The 21710-nt window shown below is 42.2% G+C and overlaps 1 protein-coding gene across 1 annotated transcript; it reads left to right on the top strand.

Moving 5' to 3' along the window:
• Window positions 1-2866: 2866 nt before the first annotated feature.
• Window positions 2867-21530, top strand: IDH3A (isocitrate dehydrogenase (NAD(+)) 3 catalytic subunit alpha). The gene is made up of 11 exons (XM_058542185.1): window positions 2867-2911; window positions 7960-8022; window positions 10138-10221; window positions 12074-12188; window positions 13466-13653; window positions 14156-14289; window positions 15399-15501; window positions 15604-15668; window positions 16653-16737; window positions 17478-17630; window positions 19998-21530. Exons 1-11 carry the CDS (start codon window positions 2885-2887, stop codon window positions 20079-20081), a joined length of 1101 nt encoding a protein of 366 aa, XP_058398168.1. The 5' UTR covers window positions 2867-2884; the 3' UTR covers window positions 20082-21530.
• The last annotated feature ends 180 nt before the right edge of the window (window positions 21531-21710 follow it).

Below are 21710 nucleotides of genomic sequence, written 5' to 3'. Positions count from 1 at the left end.
GAGATTATGCAAGTTTATTAAAAGGCAAAAGCCAGGCTGATTAGAGAAAAGCTGAGGAAGGAAAGCAGGCCGGGCTGACCAGGTGGAAACTGACTGACCAGCCGCGAGTCGGGGTCTGGGGTACTGATTTCTAGTGGTTGAAGTGGGCAGCTGGGAATTGGTCAATTTGAAATGGGGAGTCGGGCTGGCCACTGGGGACTGGCCAGTTTGAAGTAGGAGTCAGGTGGGCCTCTGGGGACCAGTCAGTTTGAAGTGGGGATGTTTAGGCAAGGGGCGGGGGATGCTTAGGGAAACGGAGGGGGATGCTGGCAGCCTGTGGAGTTCCTGGAACTTGTGGGTCGCAGGCCGATGGTTAATCCCAGATGCTGCGTGACAGCTGCATCCTGCTGCTGCTCAAGAGACAGTTTTGGTTCTGCTTTGTTCCTGTCTCACCGTCTCATGGCCTCAACTCAGGCTGCTGACATTCACCTCTTCAAAGGACGGATCCGAATGCCATCTCCATAGGGGGATCTTCTCTAGTCAACCTCCTCCCTCCAAACTGTTAGAGCACCTGTCACTATCTGAATCTCTTCCGCGTTTCTCCCTCACTGGACTTAAAGGGCAGGGCTGGAGCTTATTCATTTCTTTGTTCTCACAGTGCATCTTGTAGGGACTGTGCTTGGGAAGACTTTGTTGAACTGGATGGCCCCTCAGAGGAAACTTAGCCATTAGAAGAACTGCCTTAGTAATTAGGAGGCTTCCTAGTACAATGCCAGCATTGTTGCTTACTAGCTGTACCTCAGTTTCCTCATAGAGTTATTGTGAAGATTAAATGGAGATTCGAGAAAGCCATTCTACTTTTGTTTTATAATCACCGAGCAGCAAGTACTCTTGATGTGCTAGTCTCTATTCCAGAAACAAAGACATAAGAGATGGTCTCTGGGCTTGAGGAAGATCTTCTCAAAGTACACAGCAGGAAAGAACATGATAAGGTTCCCAGGAGAGGTGGGAACCAAGTGCTAGGGAGCTCTGAGTAGGGACAAGGGAGATGTGAGTAGGTCTTGGGGCATTCCCAAAGGAACCAGCATCTGAGCTGAGTCTTGACAAGTGGCTGGAATTTCAACAGGTGGAAATGGGGCAAAAGGGCATTCAGGCAGAGGGAATGGCACAAGCATAGGGCGGGGAAAATATGGGAAGCATTTGGGGGCTGGCCAGCGTCCTACTTGGCTGGCACTCCAGGACTTTGGGGATGGAAGGAGTGACAGGAAATATGGCTGAAAAAAGAGAGTGGTGAGAGGTGAATGCAAGGGAGAGCCAGGAGATTTCAGAGCCAGGGTGGACCTGGTTAGAGCTGTGCCTGAAGGAGAGGACTGTGGGGAGGAAGGACTGGAAGGGGCAGGTCGGCAGGTGAGGAGGCTGTTGCAATAGGCTGGGCACGAGATGGTCAGGCCTGGCGGAGGGCAGGGGTGGTGGTGGGGAAGAAGGGGAACGGGACTGTGGAGAACACTTTAAGATGAGACTCCAGGGAGAAGTGGAGAAGGCCAAAGTGAAGGGGTTGATGAGATTCCTCTATCCTGACAAAGCCACAGACTTAGTTGCAGTTTATTATTTTATCTCACGAAAGCCTTTGGCATCGTTTTTCCACCTAATTCATCACCTTTCCGGGTGGATTAGTAGCTCCTCTCTGGATAGAACCCTTTCCAGGTTGGGTGGGGGAAGACTTGATCTAAACCACCCTAATTCTCCTGGCACCCAGCTAGGGGCCCGAGATCAGTAGGGCTTCAGGACTGTGGTTGATGAGGAGAGGACAAAGAGGAAGGTGAGTATGGGCGTTATTTCCTCAGGGAAGCCTGCTCTGGCCTCTCTGTTAGATTTGCATCAGGTCCTTGATTTTGCCTTCTTGTAGCTCCTTGCACTTTTGCTTCTTGACACTTATCACAGTTTTTTTTGTGTGTGTGTGCTGAGGAAGACCGGCCCTGGACTAATATCCGTGCCCATCTTCCTCCACTTTATATGGGATGCCGCCACAGCATGGCTTGACAAGCGGTGCGGCAATGTGAGCACCCAGGATCCGAACCTGGGAATTCCGGCCAGCGAAGCAGAGGGCGCTCACTTAACCGCTGTGCCACCGGGCTGGCCCCTGTCGCAGTTTTAAATTACATATTTGTGCGAATAATGATTCCTGTCTTTCCTACTGGACTGTAAACTCCAGCACTTAGAACAGTGCCTGGTATCTAGTTGGCGCTCAAAAATATTTGTAGAGCTCTAAAGACAAAAAGCAGATCAGTGGCTGCCTGGGACCTGGAATGGGACCCGGGATTGAATGCAAATAGAGACAAGGAACATTTCCATATGTTCAAAAACTGGATTGTGGTGATTTGTGCAACTGTTTACATATACTAAAAATCATCGAACTTACGAGTGAATTTTATGGTATATAAATTATACCTCAATTAAGCTGTTAAAAAATAAAAATTCGTGGAATGAGTAAAACATCTATCTCCCTCCATGAGATTGTGAACTCCGTGAGAGAAGCTACATCCCCCAAATCTAGAAGAGTGACTGGCTCTGGCAGGCGCAGAACAAACTTCCTATCTAAGCAGTCAATCAATGAATGAAGGCAGAGAGGGAGGAGTCTTCCCGGAGATCCGGGCCAGGCAGCTTCCGGGTCGCCGCTCCACGCTCGGCTCCGTACGCCACCGCGAGACGAGCCCGGCGATAGGCCCGCGGAGGCGGCCGGGCATCCAGGGCTGGGGCAGGGAGCGAGCGCGGAGAATCCCCGAGGCGTGCCCGCGGGGGCGGGGCTTCCAGGGGGCGGGGCCAGGCGGGGGGCGGGCTCCGGGCGCCGGCTGCGCGGCTGCGCACTAGAGCCGCCGCTGTCGCCGCGGTGAGAGGAGGGGAAGCGATGGCTGGGCCCGCGTGGATCTCCAAGGTGAGCGCCGGGCAGGCCGGCGTGTGGCAGGCGGGCGGGCCGCGTGCTGGGCCGGGGCGGGCCCTGGTGGGGAGGCGGCGGCGCGCCGCCGGCCGGGGACAGTTTGGCCGCCTGTCCTGGTCGCCGGTGCGCCTTGCCCGGTGGCCCGCGTGCGGTGTGTGGGCAGCCTGCTCCGGACAGTCGCGCCTGAGGGGGGGACGGCGTCAAGGTCAAGGCGGGGGGCACCGGGCCTGCTCCCGGCGAGACCGGGTGCCACCGCCCGCATCCGTCCGGGCCGGAGCCCAGGCCTCGCGCTGAGCCCAGAAGGTCACGGGAGCCACCGCCCCGGCTCCGCCATCCCTGCCGCTTCCGAGGCTGCGGCTCTGCTGCCGTGCTGTTCGCGCGGAGGGTCCCCCCGGCTCGGCCCGGGCCTCCCCCGGTGCCTGCTCGGGCCCTGGCCGGCTAACCTCACGGGCCGCGGCGCGGGCGTTGGGCTTGCGAGGTTCTACCGGATGAGGGAATCCCGAGGCAGTGCTCCTGGCACGTGCTCCCGGGTTGTGGAATCAGTTTCCCATCTTGGAGCTCTTCCCAGGCTGCTCTTGTAGCTGTTTCCCCTTCAGAGGACGCGAGGCACCTTACGCCTTGGAATTTCCATCTGCACCCTCGGAGAGGGAGACCAGCAGCGCCTTCCTTTCACCTTGATTGGTGAGAATCTTGCGATCTGAAGAGCTTTAGCTCTCTTTGACAGCTCGGATGCCGGAGCTGGAAGGGGTTTCAGATCATCTCTGCAGCTCCTTAGTTCCTCAGTGGAGCTAACCTGTGTCTGAAGACGTAGTTGCTCAAGGTCACACAGGAAGTCAGTGTCAGAACTGGGAGAGGAACCCAGATGTCTTGGTTCCCAGTCCCATTCAGCCTGCTCTGGGGCCAAGATGACACCATACATTATAGGCACAGGGAAAAATAGGCCCTCAGGTCTCCTGTTGCTCTTAAAGAATGGCCCCTTAGAAATCTATCCTAAGCAATTAAATTTTTTTCCTATAAAATTTGATACTATTTTTCTTCTTTGTGTTGAGTTTAAAGAGAGGTCCAGATACACTGTTATTTAGTGAAAAGAGCTCTACACTGGAATTTAGGAGTCTCAAGTTTAAATCCTGGCAGTGCCACAGATTGGCTGTGTGACCCTGAGCAAATTACTTAACATCTCTGAGCCTTATATGCCCATCTGTAAAATATCTATACTTGCCTCACGGAGTTGTTCAAGGATTGAATAAAATAATGTGAAAGCACCTAGTACCTGCAGAAGGAACACAAAAATCTGAAGCTTTCCTTGCTATCAATATATTTATCTTGCAGTCACCAAGCAGACACTGGTTCTTGGGCATCAATAACTGAGTTTTATTCAGTAACTGGGTTCTGCTTTGTTGCTCCCTTCAGACCTGGTTTTGTGTGTGATGGTAACTGTTATGTCACATTTGCTCCTGAAGGTAAAGCAACTTCTGTGTCGCTGTCTAAACAGAAATCAATCCTTTAATCACTGAGCTTACTGAACACCTAATTCATCTTTGGAAGGTACATTAAGCCTTCACAATGAGGGACCAAAGCAGCACTGTTGCTAATGAATCTGCTGGTAAATTTGCTTTGCCTTTAGTGTGGTCTACAAGAAAAAATCCACATAGTCAGTGTTCAGAAAGTGTTGGGTTGTGGAACCAGAAGACGAGGTTCTCCTTTGGCGTGGACTCCCTGTGAGACCTTTGGCAGTCATTTGACCTCGGTAGGGGCAGTTTCTCCCTTTAGGGACTGGAGCAGAAGGTGCCTCAGAGACTTGATGCCCCAGGATGGTGGGGATACTGAGCTGGATGTGGGTTTCAATCACAACAGTTCCTCTATTTTTTTTTTTTGAAAAAAGTTTTTATTGGGAAAAAGGGATCTGCAGCTTAAAAATTTTTTTTTCCTAAAAAGCTTTATTTAGAGAAAATAGTGGGTTTCTAAAGACCTTTCTGGCTCTAAAATGCTGTAATTGTAACGAACCAATTCCCCATCAGCAAGCATTTATTGAGTGAGTACCGCCGCACACCCAACGCTGTTTTACGTGTTTTTCAGTTGGAGTATGAAGGTAAAAAGGGAAATGAGGAGCTATGGATTAAGATGGCTCAGAACCTGAACTGAGAAGTTCAGTCTGGGCCCTGTGACCCTGGCTTTAGTCTTATCTGAAAAGGACCACTAATACCTAGCTCTTCAGGTTTTATAGAAATAAAATAATGTAATATATATGTACAAGTATATTGTAAAGTAGATGACAGTGTATGCTTTAAAAAATCTTATTTTACTTAAAGTTCTGGTCATTTTAATGACTTAGATGTAGTACTGCCTATTCTAAGATCACGTAGGAGAGATGACAAACGTGGAAATGACTGGTGTTAGAGAAAATCATTGCAAGTGTTAAAGCTGTTTGCTGGGGTGGGAACTTGTCAGATAGAGAGATGATTGAGGCCTGAGTTTTTCCAAAAAAATACTGATTGAGCACCTGCTATGAGCCAGACGCTATTCTAGGCATGGAGATACAACAGTGAGCAAAACATAAAAATCTTTGCACTTGTGGATTTACATTTTAAATCAGTTGTTGGCTGGGTCTTTTGTGACAAAGACATGGGCCTGTTTTGTGTTAATGTCTTTACCCTCTTTTTGGGGGATGGGGAGAAGGACACATGCAAATTTTATAACGTTGCTTGTCACAGAGTAGCATTTTTTTTTTTAATTTTTAAAAATTATTTTATTAAGGTCACATTGGTTTATAACATTGTGTAAATTTCAGGTGTACGTTATTATATTTCAGCTTCTGTATAGACTGCATTGTGTTCACCACCAAAAGTCTAGTTTCTATCTTTCACCATACACATGTGACCCTTTACCCCTTTCACCGTCCCCACACTCCTTTCCCCTCTGGTAACCACAAATCTGTTCTCCTTCTCTATGTGTTTGTTTGTTTATCTTCCACATATGAGTGAAATCATAAAGTATTTGTCTTTCTCTGTCTGACTTATTTTGCTTAGCATAATACCCTCAAAGTCCATCCATGTTGTCACAAATGGCATGATTCTGTCTTTTATGGCTGAGTAGTATTCCGTTGTGTATATATACCACATCTTCTTTATCCATTCATCCATTGATGGGCACTTAGGTTGCTAACACATCTTGGCTATTGTGAATAATGCTGCGATGAACATAGGGGTGCATGTATCTTTTTGAATTGTTGATTTCAGGTTCTTTGGATAAATACCCAGAAATGGAATAGCTGGATCATATGGTAGTTCTTTTTTAATTTCTTGAGAAACCTCTGTACTGTTTTCCATAGTAGCTACACCAATTTGCATTCCTACCAGCAGTATATGAAGGTCCTCTCTTCTCCACATCCTCTCCAATACTTGTTATTTCTTGTCTTTTTAATAGTAGCCATTCTGATGGACGTGAGGTGGTATCTCATTGTAGTTCAGAGTAGCCTTTAAATGGCCTCTCTTCCAACCAACTGCTGGTGGATGAATCATGTTCTAGGATTAAGATTTTTGCCTGTGGTTTTGGCATAGAATGTTCTTTTGGGTCTTGCCCTATCTTTTATTTTCACTCTGGAGAGATGACTGTAGACGCCAGGTTAGAGAATATAGTTAATTCGTACCTTCTTGACTGATGGTTGGTGTCTTGTTAGTAGATGCCATTATTACAACAAAGGTTCAGGTCTTATAAGAACAGTCCCCAAAAAGGAAGACTAATACAGGATATAACAAATGTATCTTTGCTCATGTATCTAACATTAAAAAAAGTTACCTTTAAAATTTTTAATAAATTTTAATACTTTAGATCTATGTGCCCAATTTCTTTGATTCTATTATGTTTCTTTTAATGTAATATGACTTTGTACCAGTTTTCAAAGTTATTTGTACCAGTTATTAAAGTTTAAAATAACCTTTTAAAATTTGTATTTCTGGGGGGCTGGCCCTGTGGCCCAGTGGTTAAGTTTGGCGCACTCTGCTTCGGTGGCCTAGGTTTGGTTCCCAGGTGTGGACCTACACCACTTGTCAGCAGCCATGCTGTGGCGGCAACCCACATACAAAATAGAGGAAGACTGGCACAGACGTTAGCTCAGGCTGAATCCTCCTCAAGCAAAAAGAGGAGGATTGGCAACAGATGTTAGTTCAGGGCCAATCTTCTTCAGAAAAAAAAAATGTATTTCTGATGTGTAATAATATTAAGTGGAAAAAAATGTACAGTGGTAACATCTTAGGGTAGTGGGGTTACTAGGTGATTTTTATTTTCTCTTTTTGTATCTTTCCCCTGTCCCAGCGGTTAACAATAATGACCACCGTACCTATATTATCAGAAGAAATAATTTGTTTAAAATCTTCATTCTGTATGATACAGATGTTAAAATGGCATTAAATAAACTTATCTAGATTTCATTTTGAAGTGTAATTTCTTGATATTCGTGGCAGAAGAATAGGTGTAATGTGTAATTGAAGGAGCACTGGACCAGGAGTCAGGAGACCTGGATTCTGGTCTCTGTGGTCACTCTTGAACTTAGGTAAATCCTTACTTTTTGGACCTAGTGTTACCACCTGTATAATGAGTGAGTAGGGGTCTGAGATTTATGAGGACCCTTTTGGCTCTAAAATTAGTGATAGTTTTCTTAGAGTATGTGTACCCCCAAATTGACCCAATGGTCAAGAACGTTGACATAAAACCTTCCAGATCATCTGAGAAAAATCCAGTGTTTGAGCTACAAAGGGATAGTTTCATTCTACCTTCAACATTTTTTGACAACATATGTGCGTAAAATCGACTAAAAAGTATATAGTACTTAAATTCTCAAAGCAAAGGTAAACTGAATATTTAGGTTTTCAAATCTGAGATAGCTTGCCACATTGAGCTAATATATGGGAAGAATATTCCTCGAAAGTTCCTGAATATGTCTGTGCAAAGTTGCAGCATTGTCAGCCATCAGAAATGGCTCCATCTCTACCTTTTACTATATGTGGGTTAATTCTGTGCATGACATTTCTTTGTTGATATTAATGTAGGTCTCTCGGCTGCTGCGGGCCTTCCACAACCAAAAACAGGTGACCAGAGGTTTTGCTGGTGGTGTGAGTATAATTACGTCTTTTATTTTTTCCTTTTAGAAGTTTCTCAAGAAAGATGCTCTAACACATTTATTATATAGCATTTTATCTCCATTTATTTAAAAGTAGGGAAAATTGGCCATACTTCCATTGTGTATTTAAATTATTGGCTAACATGCATAAATCTATTAAGTCACTTGCACATTTAAAAGAATTATGTTACAGCTGGCTATGTAAGCCTGTCACATTAATATCTTGAAAGAGCCTTGTTAAAAATAGATAGAAATTACCCTTGGGCCTGTTACTTTATTTCGCAATCTCATTTTGGTGAGACAGTTTTTTTTAAAAACTAGTACAAGTTGAGAGAAAATTGTTGAGAAGCTTCAAAATCTGCTTTGCATTTTTATTTTGTGAGCTTCCCTAAAAACAGTAGATTGGTTGCCAATTAGGAATGCCTCAAACATCTGTAAGATAAGCCCAGTAGGCTTACACTTTCCTCATGAAGTCTTTATAGACTATCATGTTAGTGGATCGTCTATTTCTCATTAAATCTGCTGCTTTTAGAATTCCCAGCATTAGAGTTCTGTGCTTTAAAAGCTGATATCACATTTTTAGAGCATTCTAAGACTGTGGGTCAGTGACTTCCTATACGTTTTTATTTTACCCCCTTCTTACGGAATCTGATTTGGATTTCATAATTCCTATACTCCCATATAACAGCTTATTCTATGAGGGATTTATAAGACCACAGAACATTTTTTTCCCATTTACTTTCTGTGCCATGGAAGGAAAGTAGATTTTTCTGGTGGCCTGATGGCATTTATTATTACATGTTGGGAGAACAGGAAGAAGAAGCCAAAGGGTTCTTTTGGCTCTGCTTATGCGAAAGATGCTGAATGTGTCTTGCGCTTCAAGCTCAAGGATAGCTAAGCTAGCATTTCAAATGCATTCTGAAAGCTAATGAGATTATCATTGCTTTCTGCTATTATTTAGCTTTCAGGCTATCCATTTTTAAAAAATGTGGCCTGGTGGGGAGGGGGTTATACTTGAAAGAAATAAGAAGAGAAACTAATTTTGAAAAGGATTTCTTCAGTTGTACAGAAAAATTCAGAAGTAATTAATTCAGCTGCTCAGGGATTATCCCTGGGAGGCAAAAGACCAGGGAAACCTGAATCAGTGATTTTAAAAAAATGTAGTGCAGGCAACTGGGACTGCAAAAGGCTGGGGACCATTGTCTGGGCCAAGCATCTAGGTAGGGGAAAGTCCCCAAATAATGATATGTGTAGGTTCCGAATGAAGAGAGAAGGTCTGAATATTATCCTAACTCATTTAAATCCTCTCATCATTTCCCTTTACACATTTTTATTTCCATGTTTGAAATGCTGGCTTCATTTTGTTTGAAGCCTTTGAAATAAATCATTGATGTTACATTATAAATACACTTGTCATTCTAAGTGTAACTCAGACTTTGTGGGTATGATCACTTAGGCTGTTCTTATTGGTTACAAATAAACTTTGCTGAGCTTATTTAGATTACGTTTGTCATTAAGGAGGCAGTTTTATAGAGGAACTCAGAAAAATAGAGACCTTCTCTTGATGTGAAATCTGATTTTCTCTGAGTGCCAAAACAGACTTCAGTGGTATTCTGGAAATGTGTCTGAAAGTGTTTTGTAAGACTCAACAAGTTATGTGAGAAACTAAACTTTCCAGGGTTCCAATGGAGAAGAAACCACTTGCCTTCATGAGAAACCCTCTAAATTTTAGTGAGAAAGTATTGTTGAAATTTTTTGTTCTCTTTGGTTTTACAGACTTGAATTCATTGGTCTCTTTCTAGCTTGTCTGAAAAGAAACATCAATTGGGATGTCTATGTGGTAGTTTATTTTTGTTTTATCTAAAGGGCATCACCTAAGTTCTTTTTGAAACCTCTGAACTCAGGTAAAGAGTAGAATTGTGGGGTTTCTTGATTCTTGCCTCCACTTTGACGAGCCCTTGGGAGGTAGGTCTGTTTTCCTAAAGGCATTTGGGTCTTCTTGAGACGCCCCCCCCCCCCATAAACTGGATTTCTTTGTCAATGTTTTCTTTTTAAAACCTTCAAAAATCAATTCTTACTATCTTCTTTGATGATCTCTTATATTCAGGTTCAGACAGTAACTTTAATTCCAGGAGATGGTATTGGCCCAGAAATTTCAGCTGCAGTTATGAAGATTTTTGATGCTGCCAAAGTAAGTGGGCTTAAAAAATAGCTTTAATAATAATTTGTAGAAAAGTTTTCTTAGCCAGTTGGAGTCTGTAAACTCTTAGGATGAATTATTCCCGTTTGTATGAAGTTGGTAAGGTCTGTTGTTTGTCTTCACAGATTTTAACTTTAGCAGTGTTGTTTGTGGCTGTCGTTGTTGATAGTTTAAGCTACTGCATTGGCGTCGGTTATGTATAAAGTAATCAAAGTAGTACTGCCATATTTGGGGATCTTTGAACCCTGCCTGGGTTTAAGGTCTTTAAGCCCTACCAAGTCACTGGTCTACCTCATTCTGCCTTCCAGCCAAAAAGAAGAAATGAATTGATATTTCAAAAAATGATGTAAGAGATTTTGAAAAACTTTTTTAAAAAAAATTTCTGATGTGGTATTATCACCAAGTATGAGGTATTATTATTCTAACAGCCAAGCCTTCAATGCAGGTAGATATTTTAAAATACTTTTGTTTTGGGAATTTAGGAAACTTGGACATTGTTTGACATGATGCTTTATGATTGCTGTTTATAGCCGCTGGGTGAAATAATGTGTAAAATTAAAACGGTGGTGGTTAGGGCCGGCCCCGTGTCTTAGCGGTTAAGTGCGTGCGCTCTGCTGCTGGCGGCCTGGGTTCGGATCCTGGGCCCGCACCGACGCACCACTTCTCCGGCCATGCTGAGGCCGTGTCCCACATACAGCAACTAGAAGGATGTACAGCTATGACATACAACTATCTACTGGGGCTTTGGGGGGAAAATAAATAAATAAATAAAATCTTTAAAACAAACAAACAAACAAAAACAGTGGTGGTTATGATATCGACAGCTATTAAGTCAAGGAATGTAATTAATTTAAACTATACAAACATTGTTTTTCTACATGAGCTTCTAATTACAACTCCTACAGAGGAAATGATGCTTATACAGTAGCGAATTCCCCAATTGAGCTGAAATATGATCGCTCACTCAGTTGTAAGCTCCTTGTGAACAGCACCATGTCTTACTCTGTTCCTGTTCCTAGTGCATGCTCAGTCAGTGTGCTGGCTGCCAGATGTGTGTGTACACATTGAAGGATGTGGGTGGAAAGAAAGGATGACACTGGTTTGTACCTTAAAACTGGTGCCTTCACAGGTTGTGTAATAGATCTTGTTTTTTGTGTTTTTTTTAACAGCTTTATTGAGTTATAATTCACATATCATACAATTCACCCATTTAAATTATATAATTCAATTCAATGTTTTTTAGTATAGTCATAGAGTTGTGCAACCATCACCACAATCTAATTTTAGAACATTTTCACCACCCAAAAAGAAACCCCATACTCATTAGCAGTCACTCCTCATTCTTTCTCTCTCTTTCACCCTACCGCCTCCCATCACCAGTCCTAGGTAACCACTGATCTACTTTCTGCCTATAGATTTGCCTATTCTGGACATTTCATATAAATAGAATCTTCTAATATATGGTCTTGTATGATTGGCTTCTTTCACTTAGCATAATGTTTTCAAGGGTCATCCATGTATCAGTACTATGTAATGTTTCTGTGAACCGTACTTCTCCACTCCTTATGATATTCTAATTATAGCCACATTAAGAGTTGTTGTGAAAGAAAGAAGTGGAGTTGGCAGCTGGGAGTGATGACTGGGGCAAGGGTAATGTGGAGAAGCCCTCTGGGCATGCTAGAGAATGACATCTCTTCTTGCATGCCTGGCACTTTCTGGACCTTTATCTTATGTATTTTCACCAGTTGCATCCAAAGTGGAAGAAGTTTGTTTGTAATTGTGGTGTGAATGTCAGGATGTTTAAGTCCTTCCAGTTCACGGTGCTCTGTGGTGTGGCATCTAGGCGCCTATTCAGTGGGAGGAGCGGAATGTCACTGCCATTCAAGGACCAGGAGGAAAGTGGATGATCCCTCCAGAAGCCAAGGAGTCCATGGATAAGAACAAGATGGGCTTGAAAGGTAGCATTGAAATGGATATGATGGCTATTACTGATTTCTGCTACAGGTGCTATATTTTTGAAAGTTCATGCATTTAAGCTAAATAAGGCCTAACTATTAAAGTAAAGCTATCCTTTTATGAAGGAACTTACTCATAGTAAGATGCTTTGTTTTTAATTTGGCGACATATTTTTCCCCAGTAAAAACATTAAAGTATTATTGGCCAATGTCAAATGAAATTATATATTTATCTTCACTTAGATTTATCTTTTGCATAATTTTTACATTTTTATTATTTTAATTAGTTCATGCTTAAGGTCATGATTCAAAATATACTAGCATGTGACCGATTTGAATTCAGCACAGGCTTTAAATCCGAACAGATCCAAGTTTGAATCTCATCTCTGCCACTTACTGGCTGGGAGGCTTGGGCTAATTTCTTACTCTTGGTTTTGTTGTTGTTGTTGTTTTTTGAGGAAGATTAGCCTTGAGCTAACATCTGTTACCAATTCTCCTCTTTTTTTTTTTTTGCTGAGGAGCATTGGCCCTGGACTAACGTCTGTGCCCATCTTCCTCGACGTTGTATGGGACACTGCCACAGCATGGCTTAGTAAGCGGTGTGTAGGTCTGTGCCTGGGGTTCTGAACCTGCGAACCCCAGGCTGCCGAAGTGGAACGTGCAAACTTAACCGCTACACCACCAGGCCAGCCCCTGTTGTTGTTTTTTTTCCCTTTACTACTTTCAAATGACAGTAATAGAGTTGATACCTCATGCGGTGGTGGTGAGGATTAGATAATGTCAAGCACCTGATACAGTGCTTGGTCCTTGGTCGTTGGTGCTCAGTATTATCAGGGAATGGAGTTAATGTTCCAGAAAGCTTCCATGAGGAAATTTTCTTCCTCCATTTGAATCTGAGGGAGAGGGTAAAGTTAGAGGCAGAACACATTTTACAGGGTGGCCCAGGTGGGCTAGTAGGTGACACTGGGAGTGGGCACTGAGTGATTGCCTGAGGGTGACCAGCCATGGGTGGACTCATTCCCGATGAAGAGAACATCACGCCTGGAAACACAGCGTCTGTCTGTGCTTTCAGAGGACTCTTGCTTGGTTCGTAAGCACACGTGTTAGACGTGACACAGCTACTTCACGTCCAAAGAAAGGATATTAAACAGAGCTCTGGTGGAAAAGTGAAAAAAAATTGAAATTTCAAATAAACATTATGTACTTGAGTTTATAAAGAAGAAGAAGAAAAAAGATTAGAATGTATCCTATTGTCATCTGGGTATTCTTCGTTGTTACAGGCCCGTTAAAGACCCCCATAGCAGCCGGTCACCCATCTATGAATTTATTGCTGCGTAAAACATTTGACCTTTATGCAAATGTGCGGCCATGTGTCTCAATCGAAGGCTATAAAACCCCTTACACCGATGTAAATATCGTCACCATTCGAGAGAACACAGAAGGAGAATACAGTGGGATTGAGCATGTGGTATGTTCATTTCAGATACTTTTTTATTTTTAGTTAGGTTGCTTTCTGTGCACTTGGGACAGTTGTTGAAATGCCCAGTTGAAAATATCTCCCAGAGACAGTTCACAGTTTCACAACACCTCTGTGAGGTGTTGGCGTTTGTCTTGGTCTTGGGTTGTTGGCTGACAGTGCTCAGATGGATGCCAGGAGGAGCAGGGCATGGTGGTTGGTAATATGCCCTCTGTTTGAATTGTGAATCCTCAACTTCCCAGCTATGCTCTCGGGCAGGTGACCATCTCTACACCTCAGTTTTCCTCATCTGTGCCGTGGGGCTTATAATACCTCCCTCCTAGGGCTGGAGTTAATACTATTAACCCGCTGACATACCATGTGCATAATGCTAGCCGTGGTAGCTGGCATGGTGCGAGCATGTCGCAAATGCTGTTGTCTACACACCACCAGCTGTCTAGCATCGAGTTGTTGCCACACTCTTCCCAGTGAGGCAGGACATCCTCTCTTTCAGATCGTGGATGGAGTTGTGCAGAGCATCAAGCTCATCACCGAGGAGGCGAGCAAGCGCATTGCTGAGTTTGCCTTTGAGTACGCCCGGAACAATCACCGGAGCAACGTCACAGCCGTGCACAAAGCCAACATCATGTGAGTCCCTGAGGGGCCAGTGCTCCATCTTGCTTTGTCGGGGGAGAGCAGTGACAGGGCTTTCCTTTCTTCTCTCCAGCTTGCTCACTGATTCCTAATATCTCTGAAAAGTAACCTTGTAACCAATCAGGGGGTCAGGCATTTCTCTTGTGTTGTAATCGCCTATTGAATATGCCTCACTGGGTGAATGGAGCAAATCTGGAGGGGGCAGGAATTCAGGTCCTGGAAGGTTAAGGAGGGACTGAGATTTTTTAGAGAAAGAAGCTGGAGATTCTAGATCCCCAGATGTTGTGTCCAGTTAGCTAAGGCCACATAGGTGAAAGGGCAGGATCATTTATGTTTTAGAAGTGGAATAGTGGGAGTATTTCTGAAATGGCCACATGCTCAGGGGCTTAAAATAGTCAGTGCTAATAGTGCTAACACTATCTGATGTGTTATTCTAGCAGTTTAAATTCTCCCATCCCCAGTCTATTAAAGGCCAACTCTGATTGTATAAAGAAATAAGTTTCCTAACCTAAGAAAAGTGTTGAGCATGTAAAATAGTAAAACCATTTAAATAACTGAATAAGTTAACCTTTTAAAGTAATTTTAACACTTTTCTTTTTTTTTTTAATTTTATTTATTTCTTTTTTCCCCCAAAACCCCAGTAGATAGTTGTATGTCATAGCTGCACATCCCTCTAGCTGCTGTGTGTGGGACACAGCCTCAGCATGGCCAGAGAAGCGTTGCGTCGGTGCGCACCCAGTATCCGAATCTGGGCCGCCAGCAGCGGAGCGTGCGCACTTAACCGCCAATCCACGGGGCTGGCCCATAACACTTTCTTATTAACAGATTTTTCTTAATTCTTGCTGGACAACACTATAAAAATATAGTCTTCTTTATTATGATCAAACTATTTTACATTTTTACATTTTTGTGCTTTCAGAAGTATCCCAAAACATTTTCAATTTGCATTTTATTAACTGCCTACAAAATAATTTGACTGTAATTGAAATCAGACATCTTGGCTTCTGGAACTTAAATGTCTTGAACTTACTTAACTTCTCTGATTTGATTCTTTTCTTTCTGCAAGTCTTTGCTTTCAACAATTTTTATTTGATTAAATACAGGCGAATGTCAGATGGGCTTTTTCTGCAAAAATGCAGAGAAGTTGCAGAAAACTGTAAAGATATTAAATTTAATGAGATGTACCTTGATACAGTATGTTTGAATGTAAGTATATATTCATACTTACCTGCGACTTTTTGTGGTGTATAGTGTGTATGTGTGGTGTGCAGTTTTTGATTGCTAAACACACAAATGCATTCCTTGTAGATGGTCCAAGATCCGTCCCAATTTGATGTTCTTGTTATGCCAAATTTGTATGGAGACATCCTTAGGTGAGTCTAGCTCTACCCTTTTAGCCTGTATTTATTTATAAACATCCTAGGACAAATTGTGGCTTAAAAATTTCAATCAAGTATTATAAAATATAGCATTTGTTGTAAGATATGAGTTGAATTCTAACAATTCAGACGGTGATATCAATGATTACAAGTTGGCTGGGTTATTCTTTCATTTATTTGCGAAATCAGCTCAGCTGTTTGCTCCTTACTCATTAGTTCCCTCTTCCCATTTTCCAGATGTTTTATTGGTTGGTTGATTTCAATGTTTTGTTTTGTATAGCTAAGTAGGTGGGTGGTCATTTTTACAAATTTTTTTGTAGCTTTTGACATAATTTCAGACTTACAGAAAAGTTGCAAGAATGGTACAGAGAATTACTATGTACTCAGGACCCACATTCCCCAAATGTTAACATGTTACCACGCTTACTTTATTACTCCCTCTCTCTTTCTCTCCTTCCCTCCCATTCCCTCCTTCCTCCTCCTCCTCCTTCTTTTTCTTCTTCCTCTCTCTCCCCACAAACACACAATGCTGGCCAAATGGTGATTTTCTAAGTGCATTATTCCTTCTACATTTATTAGTTGGCATTCTACTGTAAGGATAAGTTTTTTCTTTTCTCTTATTTGTTTGTCTACCTCTTTACGTATATCACTTTGGCTCATGGTCTCTATTTTATTCAATGCTTATATTCATCACTATCATCATTTATATCGATACTTAGGTTGTCCCGACTTGGCCAGTGGGAGTCCCTTTGAACTGTCTCCTGTGTCCTCTTGATTTAACCCATCATTAGCTTTCTGGCACAATAAGACACTTTAGCCTAATCCTGTATTTTCCTAACTATAGTCCTGGAATCAGCCATTTCTCCAAGGTGCCCTGCTTCCTTTTAGTGGAGAATGCTATTGAAAAACTAAAGTCTAAATGCTAGGTAAGATGCTTTATTTTTCAAAATGTCCTTTGAAATGCTTTTCTGCCCCCAGTGACCTGTGTGCAGGATTGATTGGAGGCCTTGGTGTGACACCAAGTGGCAATATTGGAGCTAATGGGGTCGCCATCTTCGAGTCGGTAAGGACCCTGGTGACACCTGAAGCAGAATGCAAGTCAGAATGGCATGAGAACCCAGGAGGGGTTATCTGCATAAATATATATATATGTATATATATTTTTTTGGTGGGTAAGATTGGCCCTGAGCTAACATCCGTTGCCAATCTTCCTTTTTTGCTGAAGAAGATTAGCGATAAGCTAACATCTGTGCCCGTCTTCCTCTATTTTGTATATGGGATGCCGCCACAGCATGGTTTGATAAGCGGTGTATAGGTCCACGCCTGGGACCTGAGCCTGCAAACCCTGGGCCACCGAAGCAAAGTGTACGAACTTAACCACTACGCCACTGGGCTGGCCCTTGCATAAATATATTTTAACTCTTGAGTTTTTCCGGTTGTTGAAAGAAAATGATACTTTGTTTAGGTTTTTTATATAAGCTTGGCTTATTCGTTCATTTCTCTATGATTTATTTTGTATCCTTATTCTTTATTATGTATCCTTCATCAGTTAAAATATTTTACCAAAAGTTGATTGGAAAAGATTGTTGGTCTAGTTTTTTGCACTTTTTAAAAAAAATTACTTTAGCTCTCTATTTTTCTGAGGCTTTGTTTCTAAAACCTTTGTCTGATGAGTTGGGCACAGTAGCTATTCAGTAACTGTTTTCCATTGGTGAGGAAAGATGATTAAGATGCCAGCTTCCCCAAAAGAGGGCTGTTTGTTCTTGTCTCCGCCCTGATTGTGCTACTTTTCTCCATGGGTAGGTTCACGGGACTGCCCCGGACATTGCAGGCAAGGACTTGGCCAATCCTACCGCCCTCCTGCTCAGTGCTGTGATGATGCTGCGCCATATGGGACTTTTTGACCACGCTGCAAGAATTGAGGCTGCATGTTTTGCTACAATTAAAGATGGAAAGGTATCAGTCATCTTGCCATACTTGTGCTGAATAAGGTGCATTTCTTCCATGTATTTTAGCTTTGTGAAGGGAACAGGTTCTCAAGAGGGCCGAAGAATTTGATGTTGAACAGGCATTCTTACTGTGGGCTCCCTGAGTGAACTCAGAGTTTGTGTGCATACGTGTGTGCATTTTCTGAAGGGAGGATCCATGTGTTTCATCAGAAGAGGGTTGAGGAGCACTGAGATAGAGACATCAGTGTGCAGTGGGAAGAGCTGTGGTTTGGGAGTCAGAGCCAGTTCCAGCCTAGTTAGCCTGTTGTTAGCTGTATGATCCTGGCCACATCCGTGAACTCTAGGCAGCTTTTTCCTCCTCCCAACAAACATCTATTGTGTACACTATAAGGTATGAAGAATGTAATAAAATGAGGAATAAGCTAAGGTCTCAGGCCTCAGGGAGATCAGAACCTAGCAGTAGATAGAGGTGCAGATGTGTCTATAATACAGTGGTGTTATATGTTATACTCTGTATATACTTCTATATACTTCTATATACTATAGAAGTATAAACTTCTATAATACAGAAGTAATACAGAAGTTTAAAAAAGTAATAATAGTGGCTAATATTAATTGAATACTTACATGATTTTATGTTTTTTATGTATATCATCTCAGAAAATTTTCTCTACTACTCTGTGAAGTGGGTATTGTAATTAATCCCATTTTATAGATGAGGGAAGTGAGGCACAGAGAGATTAAGTAATTTGTCCAAAGTCTGACAGCTTCTAAATGGCAAAGTTGGGTTCACACTCAGTCTGGTTCTTACTCAACAAGCTTCACCGTTTCCCTGAGCAGTTGTGGCCCACAGAAGGAGTGTGATGGATTATTCTGAAAATAGGAGGAGAATGGAGGGGGTCATGGCTTCACAAGGCTGAACCTTAAAGGTTGATTCCAAATCTGAGGTCTCTCTCTCTTTTTTTAATTGTGGTAAAATATACATAACATTGACCATTTTAATAATTTTGGAGTGCACAGTCCAGTGGTGTTAAGTACTTTCACATTGTTGTGCAACCATCACCACCATCCGTCTTCAGATTTTTTCATTTTCCTAAACTGAAGCTCTGTTTCCATTAAACAGTAGCTCCCTATTTCTTGCCCTCCCCCCAGCACCTGGCACCCACCATTCTACTTTCTGTCTCCATGAATTTGACTACTCTAAGTACCTCATATAAGTGGAATCATATAATATTTGTCCTTTTGTGACTGGCTCATTTCATTCAGCATAATATTTTCAAGGTTGGCTATTTCTTTTTAAAAAATTCTATAATTTGAAATTACTTCTTATGGCCAAAATACAAGAAATCCAAGCTTGTTTTTAACAGCCTGATAGTCATATTGAAGGGCATATGACTTTGTGTTTTATTCTGATGGTACATTTGAGAATCTGCACTACAGAGCATAGCAGAAAGATGCCTAAATTACATAGTAGACCCTTTTAATTGTGTAGGATGCAGTGAGACAGGAGAATTAAATATATTGAGATCTGTTGGGGAGTAAAGAGAGGATAAGCTGGAGAAAACAGAGTGGCTGTATGGGAGAATTTCTTTCCTGAAGAGAGGAGTTTAAGAGTTAGTGATTTAGGGGGCCGGCTGCGTGGCTTAGCGGTTAAGTGGGCACACTCCGCTACTGGTGGCCCGGGTTCGGATCCAGGCGCGCACCGATGCACCGCTTGTCTGGCCATGCTGAGGCCGCGTCCCACATACAGCAACTAAGAATGATGTGCAGCTATGACATACAACTGTCTACTGGGGCTTTGGGGAGAAAAAGAGAAAAAAAGGAGGAGGATTGGCAATAGATGTTAGCTCAGGGCCGGTCTTCCTCAGCAAAAAGAGGAGGATTGGCATGGATATTAGCTCAGCGCTGATCTTCCTCACCAAAAAAAAAAAAAAAAAAAGAGTTAGTGATTTAAATATTGCTTTAGTATTTGTTTCCCAGCCTCCAAAAATAGGTGAAAATATGTCTTAAGTTTTTTAAACTTTAAAAATTCCTTAAGGGATTTATAAAACCTCTTGTTTAGATTTGTGTTCATTTAAAAGTCCATAATCAGATGTTTCTTAGGTCTATTATATGGACAAAGGGACAATTTTGGAAGCCTCCCTGCTTCCCTTTGTAGTGAGAACATCTTGTTCTCTTCAGAGGGTTTTGTGTACACTGTCTAATTGGATGTTCTGAGTCCTCCTGGGGTTGGTGGATGGTGGTGGGGTGGGGCCTCACTTGGAAATGAGGAACTAATTGAAAGACAGAGCAGCCAGGTGACTTGCTCAGCTGGTATCTCACAGAAGGCTTTAAATATGTTTTTTTTTTGCTTTTTCCTTTTTCCTTTTCTCAGAGCTTAACAAAAGATTTGGGAGGCAGTGCAAAATGCTCAGACTTCACAGAAGAAATCTGTCGCCGAGTAAAAGATTTAGATTAAGGCTCCTACAAATGGTGTTTGCATCAGTCACTCCTAATGGACACAACATAAACCTATATTAGAATACCTCCCATTATGTATGCATTTGTTTTGCTTGTTTCTTGACAGTACATTTTTAGATCTGGCCTTTTCTTAACAAAATATGTTCAAAGGATGCGGGTAATGTACCTACGCCTGCTTTAAAGGACTTTTTCAAGTGCTTGTTTTATTTATTAAATGTCTATCTTTCCAATTTTTGTAAACTCTAAGTGGACTGTATCATTTGCCATTGTTAACCATTTTACACTTCAGTTAAAACAGTTTTTCCTCAGCTGTAAATATCATGATACAGAATTAATAAGAGAAAACATCTAACTTTTTAAAGAAAAACCCTGTTTCCCTTGGTTTATGAAAAATATAATAGAAATAAAAGAGAATATTGACATAATAGCACAAGATGACTTTCTTATAAAAGTAAACAGGCACAAGAGAAATTTCCTGGGAAAGTTCACATCAGAAATAGTGAATATGGTATATTTCTTAGTGATAGGGAAAATTAAGACAGATTTCTCGTTTATATGAATTACTGAGTATGAATAAAGACTTCAGATCTAAGAAATATACAATGAGAGATATAACTTTTGTTAATAAGATATAGGTAATATATTTGGTACAAAGACACAAAGGCATTGTGTATTCAACTATTTTGTTATCTTGAGATTTACTATTCTTTGTGAGAGCTTTTAATGAAGTGAAGGGGTGGTACTTCCTTTTCATTGGACACACTAAGCATCACAGCCTTTGAGCCCCTGGACTGACACTCTCGAGTGGGACGTGGGAGCTACCACTGTGTGCGAATACTCTTCTGCAACATGCATGTCACTGTCTGGAAATGGACCACACTCCAGCTGATACTGCTGAAAGGCCTGACCACACTATAATTTTATATTTCAGTGGCTGCCTTTCCCCTTCCTCAAAGCACCAAATCACTGCCCTCCGCCTCAAGACCACCAGTAAGAGATGAGATTGCAGAGACTGGAGCAGACTGAGCCTGAGTTGATTCATAAAATTGTGCCACACTGGGGCTTGGGCTCAGTTTTTGACCTTCAGGTGTCTCCCTTACCCCCTCCACTCCCTGCCCCCAGCATGATTTTTCTTAATCTTTGGACAGTAAGTCACTATTTTCATCAACGGTTAGCCTTGGCCCCATACAAAATGCAGCTCTTGCCCTCCCTTGCCCCTTGTGTTACATTGCAAACCTGTGGCTTTGCGTAATGTACCCAGGTCACAAGGCGATTTCTTAACAGCAGATATCTCTGCCTGGGTCCTTTTCTAGGCTTGTAACCAGACTTACAATCTAATATGTATTTTATTTTGTTTAAGCTCCTGCTTCCTCTGTTTTATTGGATTGTGCTAATTGTCAGTGATTCTTGGGTTCCCACAAATAAAGAATTCCCAAACTGCTTGAGATGTATGCTTTCTCTACCTGTTTCCCGTTTAGATGCCTTTGTCATTTTGGCTCAGTTTGCCGCTAAGAATGGCTGCTTAAGGTATTCAGAGTGGAACGAGTGACGGCTAGTCAGAGGGACAGACTAGCACGAGTCGGCACTTTTACTAGAATGCTCCACTTGACCCCCCCCCCCTGCACGT

This window comes from Diceros bicornis, chromosome 5 (genome assembly GCF_020826845.1).
Source record: "Diceros bicornis minor isolate mBicDic1 chromosome 5, mDicBic1.mat.cur, whole genome shotgun sequence".
NCBI classification, from domain to species: Eukaryota; Metazoa; Chordata; class Mammalia; order Perissodactyla; family Rhinocerotidae; genus Diceros; species Diceros bicornis.
Note: the sequence above shows the minus strand (reverse complement) of the source record. Positions and strands in the feature narration are given on the sequence as shown.